Source organism: Fundulus heteroclitus, chromosome 13 (genome assembly GCF_011125445.2).
Source record: "Fundulus heteroclitus isolate FHET01 chromosome 13, MU-UCD_Fhet_4.1, whole genome shotgun sequence".
Taxonomy (NCBI): domain Eukaryota; kingdom Metazoa; phylum Chordata; class Actinopteri; order Cyprinodontiformes; family Fundulidae; genus Fundulus; species Fundulus heteroclitus.
In genome coordinates, this window is record NC_046373.1 from 12,325,864 (window position 1) to 12,353,712 (window position 27,849).

At 39.1% G+C, this 27,849-nt stretch overlaps 2 protein-coding genes across 5 annotated transcripts; both read right to left on the bottom strand.

Annotated features, from left to right (window-relative positions):
- Positions 1–28: 28 nt before the first annotated feature.
- On the bottom strand, positions 29–17,804 carry sytl1 (synaptotagmin-like 1). Of its 2 annotated transcripts, XM_012861568.3 has the most exons (15): positions 17,700–17,804; positions 14,042–14,162; positions 9,706–9,857; positions 9,478–9,589; positions 9,335–9,392; positions 9,205–9,241; positions 9,083–9,123; positions 6,994–7,113; positions 6,684–6,850; positions 6,485–6,587; positions 6,156–6,317; positions 4,254–4,332; positions 4,050–4,149; positions 2,820–3,025; positions 29–613 (listed from the first exon to the last, which is right to left on the bottom strand). In XM_012861568.3, the coding sequence occupies exons 2-15, from the start codon at positions 14,158–14,160 to the stop codon at positions 471–473; spliced, it is 1,599 nt and encodes a 532-aa protein (XP_012717022.2). In that variant the 5' UTR covers positions 14,161–14,162; positions 17,700–17,804; the 3' UTR covers positions 29–470. The 2 variants fall into 2 exon arrangements, with proteins under 2 accessions (XP_012717022.2, XP_012717030.2); XM_012861576.3 differs by lacking the exons at positions 9,205–9,241; positions 9,335–9,392; positions 9,478–9,589.
- Positions 17,805–22,196: 4,392 nt separating this feature from the next.
- cd164l2 (CD164 sialomucin-like 2) lies at positions 22,197–27,696 on the bottom strand. Of its 3 annotated transcripts, none has more exons than XM_036145069.1 (6): positions 27,617–27,696; positions 24,425–24,514; positions 24,181–24,273; positions 24,065–24,106; positions 23,716–23,872; positions 22,197–23,212 (listed from the first exon to the last, which is right to left on the bottom strand). In XM_036145069.1, exons 1-6 carry the CDS (start codon positions 27,654–27,656, stop codon positions 23,197–23,199), a joined length of 438 nt encoding a protein of 145 aa, XP_036000962.1. In that variant the 5' UTR covers positions 27,657–27,696; the 3' UTR covers positions 22,197–23,196. The 3 variants fall into 3 exon arrangements, with proteins under 3 accessions (XP_036000962.1, XP_012716705.2, XP_012716713.2); XM_012861251.3 differs by lacking the exon at positions 27,617–27,696 and adding an exon at positions 24,783–25,021 and having other exon boundaries at positions 24,425–24,511; XM_012861259.3 differs by lacking the exons at positions 24,065–24,106; positions 27,617–27,696 and adding an exon at positions 24,783–25,021 and having other exon boundaries at positions 24,425–24,511.
- Positions 27,697–27,849: the final 153 nt, after the last annotated feature.

Below are 27,849 nucleotides of genomic sequence, written 5' to 3' on the forward strand. Positions count from 1 at the left end.
GCTAACAAATGAATCATTAACAAAAGAACAAAACTATATATTTTTTACTTACAGGCTCAAAGAATAATTCACAGTAATGCAGCAACCTTCAAACAAATACAAACAGAACATTAACACTGTGTGTCTGCTGTTATCCAACTAAAAAACTGCATTTTTACTTTTAAGCTTCAAGCCATAACAAGTGTGATTACATTTCATGTTTAATTATTAAACTACAATTGATTAGAATGCATTTTTCTTTTTTTCTTTTGTACTTATCTAACAAGCAAAATACATTTTAAAATGCAGAAACATCTGCAGACACACGTGGGTTATTTATTAAGAATATTGCACAACTTCTGACTTTATTTTAAGTGAGTGTCTGTTTATATCATAAAAACAAAGAGGTTATATGTGCCAATAACAAAGGAGGGGGTCTCCCATCAGTCCAACAGCTGTTTGAACAAGAACATGAGTGCAGGATGTTCCGGTCACACAGACCGCTGTGTGAGGTTAGTTCTGATCGGCAGGGTGGTGTCGATCCAGCGGTTTGGGTTTTCGATCATGGAGGTCCACAGGGCGACTTCGTCCTCCGTGGAGTCCATCCAGCTGACGGGCTCGCCATAGCTCTGACCTGCCGTTCAGAGAAATAAAAAAAACACAAAGATGTTGAAAGTCTTTCTGCTGCTTCCTGTGAGTCCATAAACGCATGCATTATTTGCCTTCTTCTCAGGGCACATGAAAAAAAAAAGGAAAAATACTGTAGGCATCCCAGCCTCTGCAAGGTTTCTGTGCATTTCATCAGACAGCAAAAACATACTATTTACGTTGAACTGATTATTTTGGATGATAAACAGCTATGTAATAAAGGTGAAAAAAAAACAGAAGTGATCCAAGATGGTCCTTTATGGTTCCATCAATTACAGCAGTGGTTCTCACATGTTTTCTGTTGCGCCCCCTTTGAAGAAAGTAAAAAATTTAGGCCCCCCACATCCCAACAAAATAGGTAAAAAAAATTGACTTTTCTCTTTTTCTCTTTTAGTGCTTTAAAACTTTCGTTCTGATGATTACCCAGAATCCTTTTTAAAAAATATAATATTGAGATGCGTTCATTGATAACCTATAAAAATAGTTTCTAACAACTAGAATGTTTCAACATTGCCACACTTTAATATTAATATTTAATATTAACAACAACATAAATTAGCTCAACTCATACCTGCAGTCAAAACAAAGGAAGAAACAAATATGTTTACTGCCTGTGGTTTACTTTCTCTGCAAAGATGACACGTTCCTTTTAACTTGCTATGAACCTCATGTGGCAAAAGACAAACTCCAGTTACACTAAGTTTTGTACTTTTTTAGGAGTTTCTTAAATGTATGCATCATTCCACTGACCACAGGTACAGACCAAACAGCGGGAGGTGCTTTTGTCACATTCAGAGTGATTTAGAAGGCCTGTATGATGTTTTTTTTTTGTTTTTCTGAGATGCTGTTAGTATTTCTGTGCATCCGGAACAGGACATACACTTTCAAAAAGGTTCTCTTTTGTCTGAGCCGTCCACAGAATCTGTTGCTAAATCTCACAGTGAATTATCAGGATGTTTGTGGTAAACGTGAGACAGAGCTTTGTGTTCTTCTTGGTCGGCAGTGGTAGTCACTTTGGAACTGTCCCATGGATGCCATTCTTGCTCGGTCTATTTCCTATTGTTAAATCAGAAACACTGACCATAACTGTCTCTGGGTTGTCTTGTGACCTCCCAGATAAGTTGTCGTTGTGATTTTGGGGTCATTCTGGTAGACATGCCACTCCTGGGAAGGATCATCACTGTTCCATGCGTTTTCAATTTACGGATAATGGTGATTCACAAAAGTCCTGAAGCCTTAGAAACCAATAGATTAATAATCGTTTCTCAATTTTTGAATAACTGGTATATGATGTGTGGTTTTTTTGTTTTTGTTTTTTTTTTTAGATCTTTCGGTCTACTTCATGTTGTCAGACAGGTTCCATGTAGGTGGGTTCTTGATTCTAAAAATTAGCAAGTTACTAAGGCACGAATAAAACTGGTTAATCATAGTTAATTTAATAAGAGGCATTATTACCTTTTCACATAAGCTGCATTCATGCATTTTGGCTTTTTTATGGTCTTAAACATGCACAGTAAGTGTATGTGTGTGTTTTTAAAGCAGAAACAGACTAAGGAGCAAAAGCCTTTTCACAGCACTTTCCAAGACGAGACTGCTTCTTTAGGTTTAACCTCCACCAGTTCAAAGACATCATTTGCTAACATGTGGCACCCAAGGATATTTTAGCACAGCCTTGCTCCGATCACAGGACCTTCTGAAATATTTGAAATTCTTGAGTCACAAAACTTAGGCCATGCAAAGTATTTGCCTGAAATACTCCCTTAACGCAAGTCCAGAAAAACACTGCAGAGGGATCTCACGTCTGTGTTTACGGCCAGCTTGATTTATCGGTGGTCTTATAAAGACTAGCTAGTTCAAGGCCTATTATGTCACATTTCCAGATACAAGAAATACTGCTGTCAATAAGCTCTTTTGCACAGACAGATGCAAACTAATCAGGACTGAGGAAGAAACGGGGGAAAACATTTTCAAAAACGTTGCTAAATGGTAAGTTTATGTTTTCAAATGAGTCTTTTTCAACCCTTTTACCTTTTAGCAAAACATTCTAATTAAATTATCACAAAAGTATAAAGGCTATTTTTGTCCTTTGTGAATGTCACAGTTTGTGTGGTAATACAAGACTTTTCTCCTCTACTCTGTTTGTTTTTAATCTAAATTTGACTTAAAACTATTAAAAGTAGAAAGAGTCCCACCAGTTCCACAGCTCAGACGAATCCCTCCCAGAACGTTCGTCTTCAGCCCATCCTTTTGACAGACTGTGAGCTCAGCACAGGCCTCCCTCAGGTCGCTGGTTTGAAAGCCGTCGTAGACCATAGTGTGGTTGTACGTTGGACTGAAGGAGCGCTTGACCAGCCGCGTCTTTTGACCGCTCTGCCGGCTGACATCTGGGAGGATGTAGCTTGATTTTGACGAGTAGAAGGAGAGAATTCAGAGTCAACACCAGAGTGATTGTGAAAAGATTCAAAGGTCCATTTACTGTTGAAAGCTGGTTGATATGTACTCTGAAAAAGGAAATGCAATTTTTAGCATTAACTAACCATAGTGGAATTAAAAGTTAAATGTAAAAAGGAGAAGTATTTTTCTGTATTGTTGCATAGGAAAGGCACTTAGCAATCTCTTACTACTTTGATATGCATTCACACTGACACACACACACACACACACATACACACACACACACATATACAAATATATATATATATATATATATATATATATATATATATATATATATATATATATATACACATGCGTATATATATATATATATACACATGCGTATATATATATATATATTAAAGTAGCAAAATCTCACAGGAATATTTTAAAGACTCAAACCTTAATTTTTAATTCATTTATTAAACACAAAAAAGGTACATTTTAAGATTTTTTTCTTTCCAAAGGCACTGGTGCTGTATTTAATTGTATTCTTTACAGTTTGTATGAAACAAATGTAACTAGATAACTAGAGCATTTCTTTTAATTTATACTTTACTTGATCAGAGTGCCCATGTACCAAGCAAACCACATACTATTAATATAAAATAATATTGATATATTATTAAAATATAGTATTAGTATATATTATTAATAAAAATAGTAGTAACCACCAGTCTAGAATCAGAGCAATGGTTTAAAAAATTCAATGAACAACAACTGAGACAAAAAAGGTTAGGTTTAGGCAGGCTACACTTTGAGGGAGATTTGGTGAAAGAGGTAAAAAAAGAAGAAATATTTTCAAGATGAACTGTTTAAAATACAAAAAAAGGTTTATTAGCATACCTCTTTACAAGGGTTGTCATAAGCATGGTGTGTGCTGTACATGGAGGATTTTGTGCAATTTGTGACCTATTGACTATATTTAAAATAAAGTTAAAATACATTGACAAACTAAAGGGAAATATATAGCAAATCAGACACACCTTCTCACAAAGGAGTCTATAGCACCTCCTTTCTTAGACAGGAGACCTTGAGCCTCTCGGAGCCAGATGTGAACCTCTCCTGTCAAAGGCAGACCTCCACCTGAACACAAACATATATATACACGCACACTTTAATGTCCGCACAGAGCGCTGCAACACTTCTGTATCTGTGGCGTTGAAGCAGGACACGTTTGTTCCTCTCACCCTCACACCCCTCAGGAACAAATTTGATAGACAGCATGATGTTCCCTCTGATGCTGATTGACTCTTGACTCACATGAACCTGTATGGGGAAAAAAAATCAATAAATCAGAGGATAAAACCAAAGCAATGTGTAAAGGCTCAGACACGTGGAGGCTGGGACACACCAAGGTTATGTAAACCCTTATTTAAAATTCACGGCACGTCTCCCTCTTCCTTCGGCTCTCCCAGACACAAGGCACACTCCTCCGCTTTTGTCCGCTGTCCCCAGGAAAGCTGTTAAAATGTCTGTTTCAGATAAACCCAGATGCTGAATAATTGCAAGTATTGATGTTTTTTGTGATGATTCCTTAGGGTGACATCCAGACGCAATTTGAGCCATATTTTGATACAATCTCTAATGACTCATCACACGCCTTAAATTGTACCTCCCAGATCTTAATCAATATGCACAGTTAAAACATTTTGAACAACCCGATTCACCAGTTATCAGTGGGTTCGGTTTTAGGCCTTCTTCTATCTTCTACCTCTTGATCATATTCTTAGGAAATGTGGCACCCCCCCCCCCTCCCCCCCTTACTGTCAGACAATAACTCAGACAAAAGTTTCCCATTTCAGGTCAGGTAGGATTTCCAATAGTATTTCTCTTTGCATAATGCAATAAGAATGTTTTTGCTTTCTTTTATGGACTACAAGTCCGATAAATCAATCAATGCCAAAATGCTTCCACACAAAAGCCGTCTCCTTCCAGAACAGTGTGAGTTCATATCTTCATATAATTGTTTGAAAAGATAAACATGGCACTTTGAGGCTTCTGGAAATTAAAACAAAGGTTAAATCAGATCTGTGGCGGTTCTCCAACTCTCCTCATCATATCTGAACAGATTTATTTTTTCATGACGTCACCAAAGGAAACAGTGTTTAAGGTGTTGCCCTAAAATCCTTCACTTTAATTGAAATGCAGTGAATTTACCCACCAGAAGCCTACAAAGTATCAAATCTGTGGTCTGATTCAATGCCAGAAAGTGAAAGAAAAAAACAGGTTATGTGTCTTTTTATGCAGTGTAACTTAATATCTGGATTCAACTGTGTCTGAAACAAACATGCCTCCTTCTCTCACTGACCGAAAGAGGTTATTCGGGTAGGAATTATATTTGTCAGGGATATGTCTGGGAAATTGTCTGTTGACAATCTCCGCTCCTCCCATTTTAAGAGTTCAAGTGTCGCTTTTGATGGCACTTTACATTTTGGAAAGCATTTATTATTCCAACTCAGAGAAAATTAGTCGGTTACCCCCTTCCAATGCAGACAGCAATGCTGCTGCTCTTTTACATCTTCTGGCTACATTTTGGACCATCTTTTGCAATTATGTTTTTCCTGCTTTACCACATGGCCTCCCGCACAGGCTTTAGCTGGTACAAAATTTTCTGCACATTGTCATTCCTTCACAGACTCTGAGATCCACTTCCATCATTTCCGTAACTGTACCCCTTGCAGGCCTGGCTACTAGTGGCTGCAGGGCAGGTTTTTCTACAGGTGTGTTGTGCACAGGGATCACAATCATAACGTTGGTCATGTGGATGTGTTAACAGAAACAGGAAAGGCAATCCTGTTTCGAGTGGATGGTTTCTCCGTGAACAAGGCCTCAGTCAAGTGGTCCCTCATCTCAGAAGCTCTCATGGCATTGCTACCAAAACCGCTTCACACATCTTCTTAAACTGGAATTTTCTACTGTTGATGTTGCTATTTCATGTTGATTTTACTTTTAAATCGTCAATGTGTTAGAGAGCCCTGTTGTGCATATTGTGATTCGGGGCTTTACCAGTTGTACGGTGTCTTTCCCGGTCTTGAAAGGCACATACATTTTATTTGCCTGGAGCTCATGAAGCATACGGTAATCCCTACCCGTGGCTGCAGATCTTGCCACAGGGGCTCCGTGCAGGTCCAGTCCCAGAGCCCCAGGGCCACCTCCACCTCCCCCAGGAAGATATTTCTTCCCAGAGGCTCGGCGTGCCACACAGAGAGGTTCAATGTCCGACTGCGCAGCTCCCCAATTTTTAGTTTATACTGAAACAACATAATCAGAATAGAACCATTAGCGGGGTGGGACGAGGTTTTAGGGAAGCCCTCGTTCTGTAACAAAGCAGCTAAAACACGGCTGCTTTGGAAAGGCTATGAGGGACACAGGTTACAGTTGGCACATTATGCAATGTGCGCACAAGAGAGCATCTCACCCTGAGCGTCTGATCATAGACCGGGTTCAGTGTTTTCTTCTTCACGGACGTCTTCTTCTTGCTGTGATTCGACTTGTCCGGCAGGAGATAGGTCTTTACGTATCTGTGAAACACCCACGCACATCCACATTTGTTTATTGATTCTGAGTGTGACACTGCCCATTTAAAAAGCCAGTCACATGAAAACACAATTGCTTACGGGTCGGAGCGGTTCTTGCGGGCTGAAGCGATGTCCTCACAGCGATACACTCTCACCTGCAGCTCCTCCCTGTCATTGTCGTAAACCAGCGAGTACTGGATGCGGCCCCTCACCTCCACCGCTCCGAAATCCCCCGAGCTGAACAGACTCATCATGCTTCCACCGAGCTGCAGCAAACACACGCGCGCGCACACATACACCGAGCAGAGATGAGCTCCTGCGTCACTGTCCCGGGCTGAGTCATCTTGCGTCGCCCTGATCGTCAGCTGATCAATTGTGTGTGTTCGGGTGTGAGAGTGTGTGTGCGTACCATGTGGCTCGAACGCAGACTGCCGTTGGAGCTGCTGGTTTTCAGATAAGCCGGATCTGGCTCCGCCAGGCTGCTGCTGGTGAAGTCCGAGTCCCCGTTGAGACCCACAAAAATGTCTTCCTAAATATAAACAGTACCAAGAGGATTTAGTTCTCACACGAAGCGTCATATTTTGTCAAGACGCACTTATTGTTTCATCAATAGCTACACAGTCATTTCAGAAAGTACTCAGACCCCATGACTTTCTCAACATTTTGCCTCAAATTCAGATTAAACATCATTTGCAAATAAATTCAGACCCTTACCCAACCACAGTGGAGGGTAAAAAGCCCTACAGTAAAATAATACTTTATCTAGCTGTAGCATAACGCCAAGATGAAAAATACAAGAAAAAAAAAACTCCTATAAAATAATCGTAAGTGACGTATTTATTTGTTATTTATATATTCATACATTCTATTTTCTAATTTGATCCACGACTTAAAGGAGCAAAAAGCGAAAATTCTGTATTTTAGCTTGAGAGAACTAAAAAATAGTTATGTGAAGAACTACAGGTATCTTTTTAGAAGGGACATGGTATGACGGCACACACCCTCTCACTGTGGTGTTCTCCAGTCTCGTTTACAAGTCGGGCAGGCCGAGCGTGCACGTACGTCCATGTGAACAGCTGCCACTCAGGGCTTGGCCCCTCCCTGCCCATAAAATGTCACCATCAGTGCAGCGTACGATAAGAGCAAAATTTTCTCTTGCTATCAGCATTATCTAGTGAAATACTTCTTCACTAGACTTAGTGGTGAAATTTAGATTATTGCTCTTTTAATAATCCCCGATAAACCCTGTTTTTTGTCCATTGAATGTGAAATAGTCCCAGGATAAGATCTAATAAAGATTTTTGCATGTATAAATGAAGCGAAAGCTTTAAAGCTCCACTTATGAAAGTAAAATCTGTTGGGCTCTCTTTGGCATTGAGACAGCAGTTCTTAATGCTACACTGCCAGACAGGACACTAATGAAAATTAAGAATTAAAATAAATTATCGCTGACAATTTATTTTATGTCATACTAGGCTGGATGGGGGGCACTACACAACGAGGAGGATGGCAAGGCAGGGTAAAAAGTTCTCCAAAGCTTATTGCTGTAGCAGTCCCCATAACAACCATCAGGATTATCCTACATGCTAACTGGTTGTTGTTTGGAAGAATATCAAAAGCAACCATCCCAAACATAGACACATAGGGTTTCCTGAATGCTATTTCAACTTTTGCTGAAACTGTGTACTTTTGTCAAATGAAGAAATTTGGCCACAACCATACCACATCCGTTCTGGTTTAAAACAAAGGATGAGCACATGAAGAAAGCAGACCGTTTTTTTTATATAAAAAGTCTCCAATGGGTCATCCAGCGGGATAAAAATTTAACACATATAGCCAAATCCATAGAGAAATGGCTCACAGTACACAATATCAACCTTTATTCATGGCCAAGACAACACCAGGCTTAAATCCATCAGACATTCCCTGAGCTACAGAGAAAATTGCATAGGAGACTATGTCTGTATACCTCAACCTTGTAAAATGTCAAAGAAGAAGACCTATTGCTCTCCTGTGAGCAAATGGACGTGCGCAAAATATTTACAGCCGGGTTTCCAATAATTTTAGTACATGTATATTTTTGCGGAAAAAAATAAATTCTTAAAGATTAATTTCATACCCACTAAATCACTATAGGCTAATTAAAGTTAGTCTTTAGGTTATTTTATTTAAAAAAAATGTTTTTTACAAATATTAAATATGTAGGGTGCTGTCTGTGATAGAATGAAACAGTGGTGGCTAATTGTGTGTAAATCCAGGTAAATTTGCCTCTGGTGAAGCTCAGCTGTGAGGCCCAAACCCTTTATATTGTCATTGTATAAATATCATTCTTCAAACAATCCAAAAGTTAAAGAAACATGCGAGACTTGTGCTTCCACATAATGTCAAATATTGACTCAGTGTCAGTGGTTGGAAGATGAAAAACAGGCTAGCTGAACTCTGTTTGCCAAAGCGGTTAGTCATAGTAATGTGTGAGTGTAGGCGTGCGGCGTAATCACCTCAGGTTCTTCCGAGTGGCCATTACTTCGCGTTTCACACTCTGTGAGCAGAATGACACGAGAACAATGTTACTCAGAGGCATCCAGTGATGCACAAAGGATCTTAGAGATATGTTTCACACCTTTGGATGGAGAAGAGCTGTTTGCATTATTCAAAACCTGTTGTTGGAAGAAATTTGCCATTTGATTTAGTGTTCGGCTGATAAGTTTGTGATGGTTTTATAGCAAAGGGTTAAAAATACAAACACACACATGCTCTACTGGTCTTTCTGGTCTCAGTGGGAAGTCAGGTGTCAAATTTTCCTCACTCCTGGAAGCATAAGTTAGAAATTGAAAAGTTTTCTGGAATAATTACTGGAAGCAGAGCTTTTAATTTGAAAGGTATTCTGACCAACCCTTCGCTTTCCTCTTCTTTATTCTCCTGCAGTCTCTCTTTTGTCTGAGGAGGGAAGCTGTTCAAGGGAGTTTCCTCCTTCTCTCCAGTGAACAGTTCATTCAGGTTCACATCTGTTACCATCGCAACAACCAGAGAAGCATCACTGAGATAGATATCCCTGCTGCAGCAGAAGAACAAAAAGAGCCCCGCTGGCATTTACCTGCTGCTACGCGGACTGAAAACTCACCTCTACTCTTTGTCTTCCTGTGGCATATGGAGGCTCGAATAAGCTCACAGCCTGAAGTCCACCTGTGGTGGCGTTTGCTGCACTCCTTGTTGAACCATTCTCCAGAAAGGAGGCGCAGGCGTGATGAGTTGCTTTCCGTCTGCTCAAGGTTCCTGCAGCATTGACAAAGTTCCACGATAAACCTACAGAACTGCTCCTTCACAGGAAAACTGATTTCAGGCCACATTAGAAACCGTTACTGTTGTCCTCAGTTACCAGTTAAGTTCTTTCAAGATTACACATACATTTTTGGAGCTCAACACAAATGAGCTCTCGGTGAATTAGCACATCTGTCTAGAAATGTTTGATACTTCAAGCGATGCAATTCCTTCTATTTTTGCAATAGTTTTTTTTGCACATGCTATTTGCTCTCTATCTGCACTGGATTCACACAGCAGATTGCACTAAACAGATGTAGATGGAACCTTGTCCATTATTTCCAGCATATGGAAGCAGTTTGCATCTATGTCTGTGACATGACACAGTTGTCTTCTTTTCACCCACAAACACAGCATGTGCAGAGAAGTGATAAAAGACATGGAGATTTTTTTACTTTAATATTTTTATAATGAAAAAGCATCAATCAAAACTTCACGAGACATCATCTGGCTAGAAGAATCATATTAGAATGGTGTCCCTAAGGACACCATTCATCCACCATCCAATGATGCTCTAGCTTGTAAAAAAAAAAAAAAAAAAAAAAAAAAAAGAGGAATGATGTGTCCTTTAATTAATTTGTTTGAAGATAAAAACTATTCATTGCCATGAAAAATGTTTCTGATTATAACTTTCCTACATATTAAATGCATTTTTTAAAAGTAGCTTACAATTTTCTGAAAACAAAAAAAATCTTTAAATTGCTCTTGATAAATGAAATAGAAAGTCTTTGGTTTCCATCACAGGATGCCAGAATCTATCTTTTTATAGTAAATATCTAATTTTAATCGCAACTCCATCAATTCAATTGAATGGAATTTGAATTTGAATTATGTGGCCTGGGAGTTGTCTGAATGTTGGGGTGGGTGTAGCATTTCCAGGTGTTTACAGATACATTCTATACAGATAAACCCTATAATTAGCTTTGGCTGTCACTAAGTATATCTTGTATTAAACAATACTGTGTAGTTTTCAGTGATGTTATCTAAGGTGTTGATTGTTTGTACCTGTGATACTTTTTTTCTGTTTATTCTGTTCTTTCTATCTCTCTTTCTGCAGGTGTAGAAGCAGACTCCTGGGATATTGTCTTGAACTCTCTTTTTCTACTATTTTTTATCACCTTTTCTCCCTTTTAACATTTTGCCTCTACTTTCTGCCTTCCCTTCTTTTACTTTTACCTTTCCATTTCTGGGTCCACTGAATTCGAAATAACCCCAAAATAATGTCCAATCAAGATTTTCTGCATGAGAATATAGTGGCTTTCTCTATGGGGAAAGCAGTAATGCTCCACTTGTGAAAGTAAATCTGTTGGGCTCTCTTTGGCACTAAGCTGTTACACTGCCAGATAGGACATGTTCAAAAAAGAAAAGAAAGAAAGAAAATTTAAAATAAACATATACTATCATTAGTCTCTCGGATGCTAAGGCACTTGCACACACCTTAGCTACTCCGATATGTTGTTTGTACATGCATATTGCATTTTTTTCTCACATCATTGTGTAAATTCAGTGTATGAGTATTTCATTTCTATCTGAGTATGCCATATTATTAATAATTGTGCAATACTACTCTGGTTTATTTATAAGCTCATTCTCTGTTGCTTTAGAACTAACTATAGATAAGATTAGCTTATTTTTTTCATTACTGATTTAGTGTGTAACTCTGCCTGTTTTTTATTTTGCCACTGTTACACCTAAACTTCCCTATCGTGAGACAGTCAAGGTATTTCTTATATGTAGATCATGACGTCATTCATCAGCTGGAATATCAACTGTCCTAATGCAGCATTTGTAAACAAGCTTATTTACATACGTTTTGTTCCCTCCCGTTTTCTTTTGTACATAAACTGCATTTTCATTATGGTCATATACCCAACACAGCTTCTCTCCTTAAAATAACTCCTATGCTTTCACTGTCAAAAAGCAAAATGAGTCTGAAATATTAGTAACAGAATGCTTGATGCTGTAGCCTCATCCCTCTGTAACTGCAAACCCACCAAGATACTCTTGTCCTGAAACAACAAAATTGGGGTTCAAAAGAAACTCAATTTAATCTGTCAGGCTTGTTAGAGCACAAGCTTTGGGATTGTGTATTCAAGTGTAAACCTAAGGGTGAAACATAAGCTGTGAAAATCGAATCTAGTGTTGCACCGATACCGATACCAGTATCGGACGGGGCTCCAATCCAGCACTAAAATGGTGGTATCGGTATCGGCGAGTACCAACAAATAGGGCAGGGCACCAATACCATTTTGATGTTTGTATGTCACTTGAACGCAGCCTTCTCTCTCCCGACTAGTATTATATATGTTATATAAGTTCATGAAAGTTGCACTATTTTGGCATTTTAGAGCCAAAACTCAGGGTTTATAAGAGATTATTCAATTATTAATGTAATTTTACTGTCTTACTGTTGCACTACTATTATACACGGTATAATTTCACAAATGTTGCACTATTTTGGCCTTTGAGAGCCAAAAGTTTATTCAACTATTGTCACCCATTCCAGGTAGGCAATAAAAAGTTATACTACCCTAAGTAGTATGCAGTTCTTCATATATACACACACACATCAATTTCAAACAGATGGTATCGGCCAATACTGCACTGCCAGGTATCGGGTATCGGTATCAGGGCCAAAAATAGCATCGGCGCAACACTAATCGAATCCCCATGAACACTATGTACATATGTAAAAGCTGATGAGCACCTGTGTCTGTGAAGACCCAGACACACTGCAGTCATCAAGCCTTTTTCTTTGGTTGAAATTAGGGTGACTCTTTTGCAAAAGGCATCAAGGGTTTGCACCCTGGAAAATGCATAAAATAGAAAATGCTGTTTAAAATCGCCAGGATGAGCTTCGCTCACTTCAAATATGTTGTAAAAATAAAAACATAATTAAGTTCAAAATTCTAGAAATAAGTGAGCGTCACTCATGAACACGTTAATGGACAAGACTAATTTTAATATATAAATAAAATATATAAAACTGTTGGTTGCCCCAGGCTACAGCCATCATTACCTACAATAACTGTTTGAAGAACTGTGGATAATACAAGCTTTTATTACCCTTTGGTAGTATTAATACATTTCTTAACTGAGATGAATATACATGTAATTTTGCAAAGATTCATGCGTAATGACTTATGTGATTGTGGGCGACAGTGTCAGTGTTGAGAGAAGCCATTAAAAGATTGAATCTATCAGCACACCTGCCTTTATGTTTAGATTCAGCACAGAGATGCAAAGCTTCAGGAATTAACTTTTTTCTGTTTACTTTTAAAAGACAAATAATACAGAATTTCTCAAAATTATTAGTTTCTAAGATATCATGCTGTTTTTTTCTTTTTTTATGTAGAATGTTTGGATCTGATTGGAACATGTTTAGACGATTTCTCGAATGACCAAAAGAGGCCAGCTTGCTCTTTGAGGAGTCTCTTTACAAAGGGCATGAAAAACTGGACAATGTTATATGGAATTTCACAAATTATTTTATTTTCTAAGGATAACAAATTTCACTATGAAGTAGTGTTCTCACAGTGTGGAAAACAAACACATGTCAGATGTGGTGTGAGGATTTTTTAATGGAATATTTGAGTTTTGATAAATAAATGATTTCTCAAAAAATAATGAAAATCAGCTGGGGCGACTGTGGCTCACTAGGTCTCACTGTCTTGCAATTGGAAGGTTGTGGGTTCGATTCCAGTTTTCCCTTGTCACATATCAATGTGCCCCTGGGCAAGGCACTTAACCCCTAAGCTGCCAACTGATCTGTGTATGAATGTGTTTGCTTTAGTGTGAGCGATTGGGTGAATGTGGCTCTAGTGTACAGTGCTTTGAGTGGTCAGCATGACTGGAAAAGCACTATATAAGTCCAGCCCATTTACCATTTATAGAATATAAACAATCAAAAAATATTAACCTAAAATTAAATATCTTTATTTGAGGCAAAAGATATTTCTACATCCCAAAACATTTAACAAACAGACCCATGGATAGCTTTACTGTCTTTTTCCAATATAATATTAGATGGTTTCTTGGACCAAAAGCTCTCCACTCCACTACCGCTATCATAGCAAGCCTCTTTGGAAATCGACAGACTTGCAGCAACAAAGGTAAAAAATGTGACCCCTCTGACTGACCTTATGCGTTCTTTATCGAGATTACGCAGCTCCAAATCCCGCTGTAGGACTTGCAGGATGGAGGACTGCTCCTCCTCTGTCAGGTGGCTCAGGTCGAGAGATGAGTCAACCTCCGTCATACCTGGGAAACGGATGAATTAAAAGCAAATAAGTGCTACCTGTTAGGAATGGCACTGTGTCCTGTTTGTATCTTAAAGCGGGTTGTTCAAGGAATCAAACACATTTTTAAAAGTACTAGAGTGCAAAGTGGGATAAGCTTGCTCTGCAAGGAGGACCCTTCAGAAAAACTAGTTTTACACATTTCAGTGAAAACGTTCTGTGAATTAATTAATGCTTTAATTATTTTGTTCCCTATGAGCGTGAATGTATTACTGTACAAGCCGTCTGAGCACAAGGCAAGGAAAGATAAAAGCTCTGGAGCCCCACAGTATTTAAAAAATGAAAATGCATGTGTATAAATAAGAGACAGAACAAAAACAGGGGATGCAAACTGATGAGTTGTGGGGAAAAAAATTACTTCAATAAAGGAAGGGGGATACACACGGTGCAGTCCCACAGAAAGTACATGACGTATTCTCAGGCTCCCTATCCTCAGCAGGAAGAAGGGGACGCCTACACAACACATGGGGGCTCACAGCTCCCAACTGGCTGCACACGCATGGAAGCTGTTTAGGGGACTTCTGAGTTATATTTTGCTATCTGGAGCCTCATTTTAATGTCACCCAGGGCAAATCCCAATATCCTTCCGTATCAAAAACTCATGAATACCTGCTAAGATTATTATATGTGAGAGGTTATTATATACTTCTGGAAAAAAAAATCTGAGAATGATATCAAGACAGCAAAACTTATAGACTCCTGATCTGGTGAGTTCAGAAGTAGAGTAGGGTTGTCCTTCTCAAAGTCTGGTTGGAATCAAAGCCCAATTATTGATTTTTAAATGGTCTGAACACTACTAGATATAATTTGTTTAGTTTTTTGTAAAGGCAGCACTTTTCTAATTGTGTCATTTAAAATCAAACATCATTCTGCAGCACAGAGTTGTGCATCGGAGCATATTTTGTGCATCATGCCTCGTTTTTATCATAATGACAGCTTCTTTATTTATAACATGATGCAAAAAAACTTTAAAGGCAGCGATGAGTTAAGCTGTGAGGAAAGTCTCCAAACTGAAACGCAGAGGGACAAAGCTGTAATAACTACAAGAGAATACAGGATTTCAGCAAGATGGGTGAATTAAACATCAGAGTTCAGTCAAAACTGAAAAGTTTTGGATTAGATCAACACTGTGTTGTGTTGGCAGTCAGTCTCTGCCTCAAGCATAGGAGTTTAAGTGTCTTGGTATCTTGTTTACCAGCGATGTTAGGATGGAACGAGACATGGACAGATGGATTAGGGCTTCATCTGCAGTAACTGGTAAATTGAGAGCTTTTTGGCTTCACAAGAACAGCACCAATGGATTTGCATTTTCCTGAATCTTCAGGCTCTGCCTCCACCATGGACGACAAGGTGACCAGATTTTCCTCAAAGTGTTTCTTTACCTGCCCGGTAATGTCCTCAGTGCAGGTCTTGCAGTTCCTCTCCCAAAGCATACACAAATTAGGAATGGTCTATTTTCCATTACTGAGTTGCCAAACAGTTTTCCTAAACTTCCCTGAGGCCAACCAAAGGTCTCTCTCCACGGCCTTTCCTAATTCCTCCCAAACCCAAGTTTTCGCTTCCACAACCACAGACGTCGCAGTCCTGTCAGCTGCTTCAAGAGTCCCCAAAGACCACAGGCCCTGAAGGCATTCTTCTTCAGCCTAATGGCTGCCATCACTAGGTCTATCCGGCCACCTCCCATGCCACTGGTTCCAATTCCCTACCAGTTGTGATCTGTTAACAGCTCTGCCCCTCTCTTCACCCAAATGTCCAAGATATTACCCTGCAGGTGGGATAATACGGTTCCAAAATCAATCCTCCAACTTTGGCCCAAGGTGGCCTTGGTACCAAATACACTTATGGACCACCTTGTGCTCAAACATTGTGTTTTTATGGTTATTTCATGCATCACACAGATATCCAACAACAAAAATACCACTCAGATCTATGTTTATAGCAACTTAAAAATGGACTAGAAAATAACCAATGTAAAGAATAAGACAACTCAAAATATCAAATTTCAGCATGAAAACTGACAGTAACACATAAATTGTGCACATTTGTAGGCTCTATAAAAACAAACAGTATTTCCAGGGCTTGTAGTTTAGATGTTATAGATGTCACTTAACAGGAACTAGGAATGCCTCATTTTTAATAATTGACTCATACTTTAAAAAAATATGTTTGCTTATCTATTGAAACATTAGCTAAATGGCATTATTAGCAGCCTTTCAGCTTTTGCATTTTCTGATAATGGCAAGGCTAAAGATCAGTCAAACATAAACAGAAGCCATTCCCATATTTTTTTTGCCGCTTTGACATTTTTGAGATGCCCCGTTTTGAAAAGGGCCATCTCAAACAGAAGTGGTTCTTGGCTGAATGGTAACCCAGGTTAATCTCCTCCATCCTCCAAAAGCTCGTTTTAAATAATTTTCACAAATACTTCTTTAATTTCAGTGCAGCATAGAGCAATCCGATCAATTTGATCAAAGTATTTTAGACACTGAATGACAAATTATCAAATGCAGTCCAGATTTATTAAATAAAACTGAAGTTGCTCTTAAATTTAATCCCAATTTGGAAGCTGCAAAACAGATCTCGAATTTCATATTAGCCGCCCACCATATATTCACATTTTCTTACAGTTTGTAAGCTTTGCACCATCCAGAGGATGCTTATTTCGCATCAATTGAACAGCAATAAGCAGTAGAAAACTCATGATGCATCTCATAGATAGCGTGTTTTCTTGGGTTACTTGCCCCCTAACGTCATGCAGCCAGGGTGGGGGGTTAACCCTATCCCCATGTTTTAACTCATTGGTCATTGGTCTCAACCAGCGAACCTGTTACACATTTGAGCTGACAGATCCCTGCTTTTTGGCTCACGCCACACCCGGAGTAAAGTCTTTGAAGTTGTGTCCCCTTCATGTGCTTCATGGGCATCAGTGGGCGAGGGGACATGCTGTGTCTGCAATGTGTCATGTTCCCCTCCCATCCCATCCTCATCCAAAATTACAGCACATTTTATCCGCTGCTATGTAACACTTGAAAAATAAATGTGGAAACACATTTTAATAACAGAGCTTGTGTAACCCTTAGGTTAGCTAATGTTAAAGAGACTTTAGCAGCTTATCAGTTGCAAAACGTTTCATTGTAGACTATTGTGCGCGTCTTTAGGTGTGTGTGCCTTGCCTTTGCTCGGTTACTTGTGTGTAATTTGCGCAAGCGCAAACGGTTTACCTGAAAAACAAATAGGCAACAAAAATAGTTTCCGCAAACACATCCTGTTATGTTTAAACGTTATTTATTGTTCTCGTCATCTGCTCAATGTTGTCAAACAGTGTTAAAAAATGTCTGACCTGTTTAAATCTAGTCTACAAGCATGTATCTTTACTGTTTCAGTATAAAAGCGACGTGAGAGAAGACACCTGTCCCCTCGTTTGCTCTCCTAATGCCTTACAACTCCTTTTTTTTTAAGCCCACCAATACGTCTAAAATGGAGTGGAAATGTGCATTACCTTATCTGACAGCTTCCACCTGTTCCATCTGTGAGAAGCGCAGCTAGGGAAAAGTTTTCCTGAGTGCGCTCTGGGTCTGTTTGTGTGCTGAGCAAACGGAGTGAACACGCCCTCGGGATCAATCCGCACAGGGGCTGCCCTCTATTCAGAGCCCAGCTGAGAACAAACACGAAACAACCCCCCCCCCCCCCCCCCCCCCCCCCACACACACACACACACACACACACACACACACACACATGCAGAAGCAGAGTGGCGTATGAGGTGCTCTATAAGGCGCGTGTGTGTAAAGCACATGCTCTCAAAGTCGGGGTCTAGCTATTACTTTGATGCATGAAAAACATTTTAAAAGAGAGTTTTTTAAAATGAACAGAAATTAAAGGCTAGAATCCTCCATATTCAGAAATAATTTGGCAAACAGGCAGGCTAGCCAGGATAAAATACCTATTAGATCTACAAATGTTTTCCAGTACCCAAAGTGTGGCAGGAGCCATCGTAAAGAGTGGTATTTTTAACAAACTGAAAACTTACAAACAGAGAAACCACCAAAGAATCAAAGTGCAGCAGGAGCTTAAATAGTGGGGGAAACAGGTGAAGAGTAATTAACTGACCCAGGTGAACCACAAGGTGGAAACACGAGAGGTAAAACTAAAATAGAAACAAGAACCTCAAATATAACTGAGTCAAAACACAATGATTCAAGGATTTTGACAAGTACAGGCAACCCTGGGTAAAAATGTTGGATTGATGGAGTTGGAGATAGTTTTCTAAACATCCAACAGTCATCTCCCAATTTCAGAGATTTAGAAAGATATACGACTAAAATTGTTGCCACACTGTTTCTTATCTTGCCTTGTTCGCTGCAGTATAAAAAAAATCACATGGTAGAAAGGTCTAAACATGATGTAACACAGTAAAAAGCATGGAACATCAAGTCCTGTCACATCTTTATAGTATGTGCGTCGCTCATGATCCACTCAAGGCTGTAGAATTTACAGTGTTCAATTGTGTCAGAATGAGGTATCTTGCTTATATCGTATCTCAATGTGTATGTTGTTGTTTTTCCTCCCATTTTCAATAGTCACCTGATCATCTAACACAGTTGCAATGCTCTATCAGGCTCCAGGTAGTAAAATATGTATTAGCAGAATGAATCAGAAACTAGGCAATGCCATCAATTTCACTTCCAGTTTTTCAGTATTTCTCTTCCTGAAATGAGTTAATCTTTATTAACACAGACAGTTTTTTCAACAGTATCTAATGTAATTAGGTAATAATAATTGGGTTATTGCTGGTTTAAAAATGCTATAGCAGTATCACATATGTGCGGTATATGTTGTGTGTAAAGCATGATGCAGAATTTTCTGACATGTACCAAAACTCCCCAGCAGCTTGGCTTAGCTGGTGATCTACGTATGCGTGCTGCTGTGTTAAATGCATGGTAAGGTGATGCTAATTATATATGCTACTGAAATCCAAGGCAAATGTACAACAGTGTGACAGAGATATTAGGGAAGTATTCCTTTATTGTGTTCTGCTGCACTTGATATTGTAGCAAAACAAATGTGATTTCAAGCAAAACAAGGAAGTCACAGACTTAAGTTCAGTTTAGGAACTGCAGCAGTGACCCAATTCTAACATGTTGAGGTCAATTTGATTCAGAAGTTTGCGGCTGGATCTGGGAATGATTTCACCTCCAAGTTGTTCTTGTTGTGGGTCAGAAAACTGTCAGAATTGGCTATTTGTAGTGTTGATCATAACTCTTGGCAACACAAACTAATTACAATGTCTTTTTGTATTGTATACATTTAAGCATCAAATCAACTTGTTCACAAATAAAGCTTGTACAGTACTAAAAATACCTTTACAAGGGCACATGATGGTTATTGCCTACAAATTTCCCTATGTTTCAAATAGATGCAGGTGCTCTCGCCATAGTGGACATTGAACTCACAGCAGTTCTCCAATTTTTTAGATTTTACAACTTCATCTTCAGGTTGCATTGTTGTTTGCAACTGAAAACCTTTAATGTCAAACTTTTGGGTACAAATAGATTTTTACCTGGCCTGGTTCAACAGTATTCCAATGCAATAGAATGCAGACGGTCTGTCTGCACTGATAAAGATTGCCTCAGATTGCATGCAAAATGCTTAAAGTTTTCGCCCTAGTACCGATTATTGAAACAAATAATTATTTGACCACTTAAAGGCATTTGTACTGTGCATTGTGCATCAAATTGCTCAAAATCCAAGACACAGTAAATTCAGTAATCATTAAAAATTGAAAAGAAAATTAGATGATCATCTTGTGACAAAAGTGACATACCCCATCCTAATGCTACAGAATCCCTACATTACTTTTCACCCCGATATTTATAAATTCCTCACATGAAGTCACATAAGAAATGCCTTTTTAGATTGGTTAACATTTTATCGCTTCATTATGGTGTTTTTTCCCCCAGTCTACAAGTAAGCATTTTACTGTGTTAGAAGCTAGGGGAATGGGCAAGCTTACCTCATCCCTGGGTGTGACACATAAAACCCAACAAAGCATTCTCTCAGACAATGTACACCATCTCGTGTAAACAATATTCCCTGATGGCTGCAGCCTCTTTCAGTGGAGATTAGGCTCCCTACCAGAAAGCAAATAATGGTTCAGGCACTGTGGCCATCTTGGTGCCAAATACCACAGGACACCTACAGGGTTGTAGTGGAATACGTGCCTTGGGTGCTGTTCAGCCAGCACAAGGACGACCACCACACAACGAGATAGGAGGTTTACATGCATAATCAAAGTAATTTTCTGCAATTGAAGGAATTTGACAGAGGCTGCAATGTGGACATGCTTGAAGTGGTTATTCAAGGTGATTACATAAATGTGGGAATATTTGTTAAAACATGGTATAGCTTCAATTCACTGTAGATTGATGTTGGTTTTACCATCAAACTGCAGTGACACAGATGCCAATTTAAAGGACTCTAATTGGTCAAACAACTGCTCCCCTCACAATGCCACCACGTATACCCTCTGGTGCTGTTTCTCCAATTCCCAGGTTCTTGTAATTTTTTTTACACAATCTAAATATAATTTCTTAATGCCACTATTCTACAGCTATACTTGAATTTGTCCATAGATATTTTACCAGTAAGTGCATTTTTGGGTATTGGTGTGTTATGTTGACCTTGTGACCCAGTGTTAATATGCAAGTAATGCATTGATAGTCTAATCAGCAACACCACAGGTCACAAGAAAACGGGAAGACACAGTTGTATACAACAACAGATATTATCCTGTTCGCAATAAAAAATATTTGCATGACATACTTCCTATTCAAACGTCTTGAGTAAAACCCAACAGCTTTAGCTTTTACAGCATTACCACCCTTAAAAATGGTGATACAATTTGAGTCGGGGACAGAGGAACCTCTGTCATTATGGCTTTGTAATTGCTTATATTGAGGAAACATCCTTCCCAACAGTGGTATTGAAAATACGTATCCCTCTCACGACTATATGCATCTGCTTTGAAATGTTCCTATATGGCAGATTGATCATAAACAGCCTCATCACTGACGGAGCTGTGGTTAATAGGGGTTTTAATTAACTGACCAATGTTCTAACTTCCTGTTTCAGCTGGCTGTGCTGCATTGCTAAAAGTTACTGGTATGCAAAACGAAACAGGTGGAGATTTTTTACAGCTTTTTACTTACCGTATGTGTAATAAAAATGCTACTGATAACATTATCCTTGGTAGCATCATGAACTGTAAAAAAATAACATCTCCGTACTGTTTTTTATCATTATTATTATTATTAATATTATTGGCTGAGATGTTAAAGAACCCCTGACGAATGAGTTATTCTAAAACAGGATATTTGGCAGGGTGATGTAACTCTCACACACGGATGTTTTACCAAATGGAAGGGTGGAGGGGGAATTTAACTTGTCTCCTTGCAGTTCTCCACACCTATTAAACAAATAGTAAGTTAGCACACACATACACACCTGCCCATACGGGTGATTCTGCTTGTTTTAAGTAGGAGGAAAACACTGGGCCGTCGTACATTAACTTGATGTGTTTGCTGGACTACCCTTTCACACAGTAGAAGAGTGTCTGGGTGTTGGGGGAGGGCAGATCCAGAGTAAAAAAAAAAAAAGGCTTGTGTTTGGTTCTGTTCTTTGTCAACAGCCTTGGAAAAGAGCCATCGTCTGCTCAGTTGGGAAAACCTTTTTGTGTGGGTTTATTCAAGCCTGTAAAGCCTTGGCAAACCGGCCTCACTCCAGCTCCCCTGCCGGCCTCCATCAGTGCGCTTCCTGTGCTGCACACTGACACTAACTCACAGAGGCCGCATTTAAAGATAACGTGACTGATATTCATGGCTGTCAGATCACATCCCACGATCATATTGTCCCTACATTTTGTAGATATGACCTATGCTGTGATTTGCTTGCTGTTTGTCTCCTTTCAAAGGAACAAGAATATACAACCACATTTGGAGATGATTATCCAGAGTTTATTCAAGCAATAAAATGACAACACAGATAAATAAGTCAGGTATTTATCCCTATAACCAGCATCATTATGAATACAGGTGAAAACATCTTGGAGTCAGATGGCCCAAATGACAAGAACACCAAACAATGGGTTTAACATGAAGTCTGACTTTTTCCCCCACAATTCCTAAAAAAAATACATAGATGAAAAGGTAACACGTAGGTATGAAAGGGGGGTATGAAGTGACAAAGGGGTGAACTGAGCAGGAGCTGATAGGTGAAAAGAAAACCTGGCATTTCAGCATGGCGGTGCTAGTGTCACACTGCTGTGAATGCGTGGACCTTTTCTCTGCTGCAGGAAACTTAATGCAAAGGAGGGAAATACCTTCGCTGCTTGTCATTAAGTTTTGCAAAGGCCTGTTAATAAGCTGTCTGCTGAAATTGGTTGTGGTAAAACACAAAAACAGTGTACCATGGTGACCAAAATTATAAATAAATAAATAAATAAGAATGGGTTCACAAATTTAAAGCTCCACTGTACTGCAAGAAAATGTTTAGCGTAATGCTTTTTAAATTCACATGAAACAGAGATGGATGAAAGGCAGCGCCAGCGTCTCTTTTATGATCCAATCTAATTTGGGCTTCAAAGTGTCTGGGAAGCTTTTTTTTATTCTAACCTACTGTCAGAAAGTACTGTGCACAAAGTTATGTAACCATTCGCCATGGCTGCGCTGCCATATTCACAGCTCACATTTCTCAAATTCACAGATGGACTGTAAATGCCAGCATCAATATAGTCAAAACTGAGGGGAAAAGGTCTGTCATAAACACAGGCATCCTACTGGGGTTTTATGAAGGACACCAAAACAAAAACGATGGGGGCTTTAAAAAAGCAACAAAAATATTTTGTCGTCATTGCTCGATGAGTCACCGCTCTGCCGCTGCTGCTGCCGTTGCTGATGCTGTCCCCCATCCTGTCTGATTGCCCTTCAAACATCTTGTCCTCACTGTGGCTGCTCTCTGTGCAAAGACAGAACAGTTTGTATGTAGACTGGCAATGTTTGTCCCCAGACTCAACATACAGTGCAGGTCTGAGAGGCTGGAAGTGATTTCCATTGCCTTGCAAAAGTGTTCATTAGCCTTGAGCTTTTCCACATTCTGTCTAGTTATAAACGTCAACATATTACATTGGAGTTTTATGTCATGTACAAACACAAGCCAGCGCATAACTGTGAAGATGAAGAAAAAGGATTCATGAATATGCACAAGTATGCTTTGATCTAAACCATCCTGCCTTAATAACCTCTAATATATTTAATTTTGCTCCAAAAAAATTACAAATTAAACATTACAATGTATAATTTGTAAAAACAAAATGCCCAGGGATAGAAATATTTTCACAAAGCACTTCACTTTGCAAAACACAGTGCTCATTGTTATTCATTCCTGCCACCAGAGGCTGCCGGTGCCTCACATAACGAGAGCTTCTCTACTAATACTAACACCTTCATGCCCTAACTCACATGGGGTCATAGGTGCTCTGCTCTTTGGATTTGAGGAAGCGCATGGCGATGAAGCCGCCGGCCTGCAGACACAGCACCAGTATAATCCCGCCTATGAAGCTGGCCATGTCAAACTTGGCCTGGGAAAACTCGGACGAGTTGGAGCCACTGTCACCACCTTGACAAGAACAGAGTTCACAGAGTTTGCATTGCCATTATATCAAGGAAAGAAAGAGATGAAAAGGAAAAGGGCACAGCTGGATGTTCTTTGGAAAACGTTTTGCCCGCTTTAAAGGGAATTATGTTTGACGTAAGAAAGAAGGGGGTGGGGGGTAGAAATGGCTGCTGAGACAGAGCTGATCCCATTTACCTGAGTCACCTTCACTTCCACCGGCGGCAACAGTCTCTACAACTGGAAAATGAAATATCTGATAGAATCAGTGGGCTGTCTTAAATACACTTTCCACATTTCTATTTTTTTAGTACCTGAGCACAGTTCAGACACTCTGGTCCAGCTGCAGTTCATGCCGCTGTCCGCAGAATCCCCCTGATCTGTCACACACATGCCTGTATCGTTACCTGAGAGGAAAGAAGAAGCAGCATTTCAGCGCATGTTACCGTGCATTCGTGGGATGCTGAATAATTCAGTCTTCTGGTACAAACGAGAGGAGCTTGTGTTACAGCAGCGTCAACGATTGAATTACTATCAGAGGTCAGGTGTGTGCTGTACCAGCTGGGCAAAGCCTCCAGACGCAGCCTGTCAGGTTAAGCATGGAGTCTCCGACACACAGATCACATGACTCAGCCTGTGAACAATCTGAAAGACAAAATTGGCTGTCAATCATAAAAGCACCATGATTCAGACAATTTAAATGAATAAATATTTAGGCCATCCAGCCAAGAGAGAAAAAAAATCCACTAATGTTTCTCACTTGGTTTGTGAGAAACAATGAAACAAATATGGGTCACAAAGAATGCATCCATTTAAATAAAGGAGCTGTGGAAAAATTGCATTTAGATGTGGAATATACCAGACAAAAGTTGTTCTTACATTAGATAATAAATGCAAACCATCAAACAATTCCTACCTGATTGTGAGTGTGCTAAAGGAACCACTGCCAGAAGCAGCAAAGACGAGAAAAGGACCCTTAGAGCTAAATGTTGCATTGTGATGACCACAAAACAACAACCTGTGGCGTTTATGCCTTAAAAATGCAGCAAATTATTAGCAAAAAGTAAAATATTTCCAGCCTGTCCGTAAAAGGGATTCTGAAAGTTGCCCCGCTGTGGTATGGTTCCTACCGAGGGCACACAGAGAAAGAGACCAGGAGATCTTTGTAACACGAGCAAGACCAAGCCTGGTTCCCCTGGCAACCAGGTGGCCTACCTCAACCGTCCTGAAATAAACACCTGTTTAAACGGGCTGACACCTGTTTACCTCAGCAGGCCGCGCATGAGGAGAAACATGTGCATTTACTCCTATGTCTTTACAAAAGCCAGGATGTTTGAATAACAAGGTCCAAATTAAGCTTGATTAAGTCAGTAAATTGATTCATAATTTTATTTTCTACCCTGTTTTATGACAGCTGTAGTTTTTCTAAATTATACTTGGGACTTTGAGTATCTAAACACAAGTTGCTGATTAAAGTTTAAGTATGTGTCTGTACTTGTACTGTTAGATCTCAGTGCTCCATTCGATAAAGTTGATCAGAATATTCCCCTAGAAAGACTAGGATTAAGATTAAGGGAAAGCATTAGGCTGGTTTAAATCTTATTTGTCTGACAGATTCCAGTTTGTTCATGTTAATAATAAATCTTCTTCAAATTCTAGGGTCACCTGTGGAGTACCACAGGGTTCAGTCCTTAGACCAATTCTCTTTAATATTTATATATATGTATATATTTATATATATATATATATATATATATATATATATATATATATATATATATATATATATATATATATATATATATATATATATATATATGCTTCCGATTGGCAAAATTATCAGACAGCATGGGATTAATTTCCACTGTTATGCTGATGACACTCAGCTATATTTATCCATAAATCCTAATGAATCCAATAAATTACTTAGACTGCAGTCATGTCTTGATGACACCAAAACCTGGATGACTTTGAATTTCCTGCTTTTAAATTCTGACAAGACAAAAACTGTAATCTTTGGACCAGAGTCCTCAAAATATAAACTTCTTAATCAATAACTTAATCTGGATGGTGTTAAATTGGCCTCTGGTAATAATGTAAAAAACCTTGGTGTTATTTTTGACCAAGACATGTCATTTAAATTCCCATATCAAACAGGTTTCCAGGGTTTCCTTTTTTCACCTCCAGAATATCGACAGAATTAGAAATATATTGTCCAGGAGGGATGCTGAAAAACTAGTCCATGCATGTGTTACTTCAAGGCTTGACTATTGTACATCTTTGCAATACAATAGTCAACAAAATGCAGTTCGAAGCCTTTAGCTGATCCAAAATGCAACAAGAGAGATCATATCTCTCCTATTTTAGCTTCCCTTCATTGGGTTCCTGTTAAACCAAGAACAACATTAAACCTTCACAATCTTCTATAATGGTTTCGATATAAAAAGTAGTTTGTAAACTATTGAATTGAGGAGGGTGAATAAAATGCATGCAACACTTTTCATGTTTTTCCCTTCCACTTCACAATGCACTCATTATGCACTAGCTTGTGTTGGTCTATCACATAATCCTAATTAAATACGTTGCAGTTAGTGGTTGTAACGTGACAAAATGAGAAAAGTTGTAAGGCATATGAATACCTTTGCAATTCTCTCTATTTAAGAGATGCGGTTTAAAGTGGTTGCAGAAAATGAATAGAATAGAATAATCTTTTTTTGGTCCCTGAATGGGGACATTCACTGTATCAGTAGGCGAACAGGTGAATGGAAAGCACACAGTTGACTAAAAATTTTTAATAATGAAAATAAAACTTAGAGATGGTACAGTACTATCAAATATGCAAAGTTAGATGAACAACAGAGATATACAAAGTAAAAGCAAAATAGCAAAATGTACAGTGAAAAACTGTACAACTTGTGCTTTTGTATTTTTTTGGCCCAAAACATAGTATTTATAAGAAAAGAGACACCTGTGCAAAGAATAGACGGAATATAAATAGCTTAATGTGTTTGTTGGGAACATTAATGGTGATACAGTCTAACAACTGCTGCTGGGCTCCTTTGTGCATCATAGCTGCAGCAGCCTGTCACTGAAAGAGCTTTCCAGCTCTGTAACCCATGGGTTAAAGGAGACAGTGGCCAAAAGAGAAGTTATTTTTTGCTATAGTTCTCCTTTCTTCCACCACCTGCACAGAGTCGAGTTGCCACCCTAGGACAGAACTGGCCTTCCTCAAAAACACGTCTCAGCTGCTGAAAAGCTGCTGCTCCAGCAGGCAACGCCATAGAAGATAGCTGATGCTACAACAGAGTCAAAAAGATCAATGTTTCCTCTCTTTAGAAGGAGCTCCACAGCTCCAGCCTACATTTTTGCACACAAACCCGTACAGTACTACGAGTCCTCCGAGTGTGCACATGCAGCTGTCTCATTCAGATGCACTGAGTCACAGCCACCGACCAGACGTATTCAGCCCAGAGTCACGACACACTTTGCATGTTAATACAATTTACTCCACAATTACTACCTCTTCCTCTCTCAATCATGATGTTCACATGATTCAACGTGGCAAACAATCTCAACATGTCTGGGAGATCGCAGTTTGACGTGACTGAAGAGAAAGATAGAAGGCAGTCACATTCTTGCCACGGATGCAAGTCAAAACATATACATATGGTGTTTAGAAATAATAAATATTACGCATAACACAATTGAAATAGAAAGGAAAAACATCCATGCAATATTTTTGCTTAAATACTAGGCTTCTAGGCAGTTCTTTGCAAAATAATATGCTCATGGCGCACCCGAGATCTTATGATATTATACATGCACGACAGAGAATCAGGTAAAACAGCTTTAATGTTGCAGGAAATTCGAGATGCCAGCTAATACAGACGACAGTAATTGAGATTACGAGCGTTTTACACTTCGGGGCGTCGCTGTGTCGTAGGTGGCATTTATGGGCAGGAAGCGTGACCATATAAGGCTCG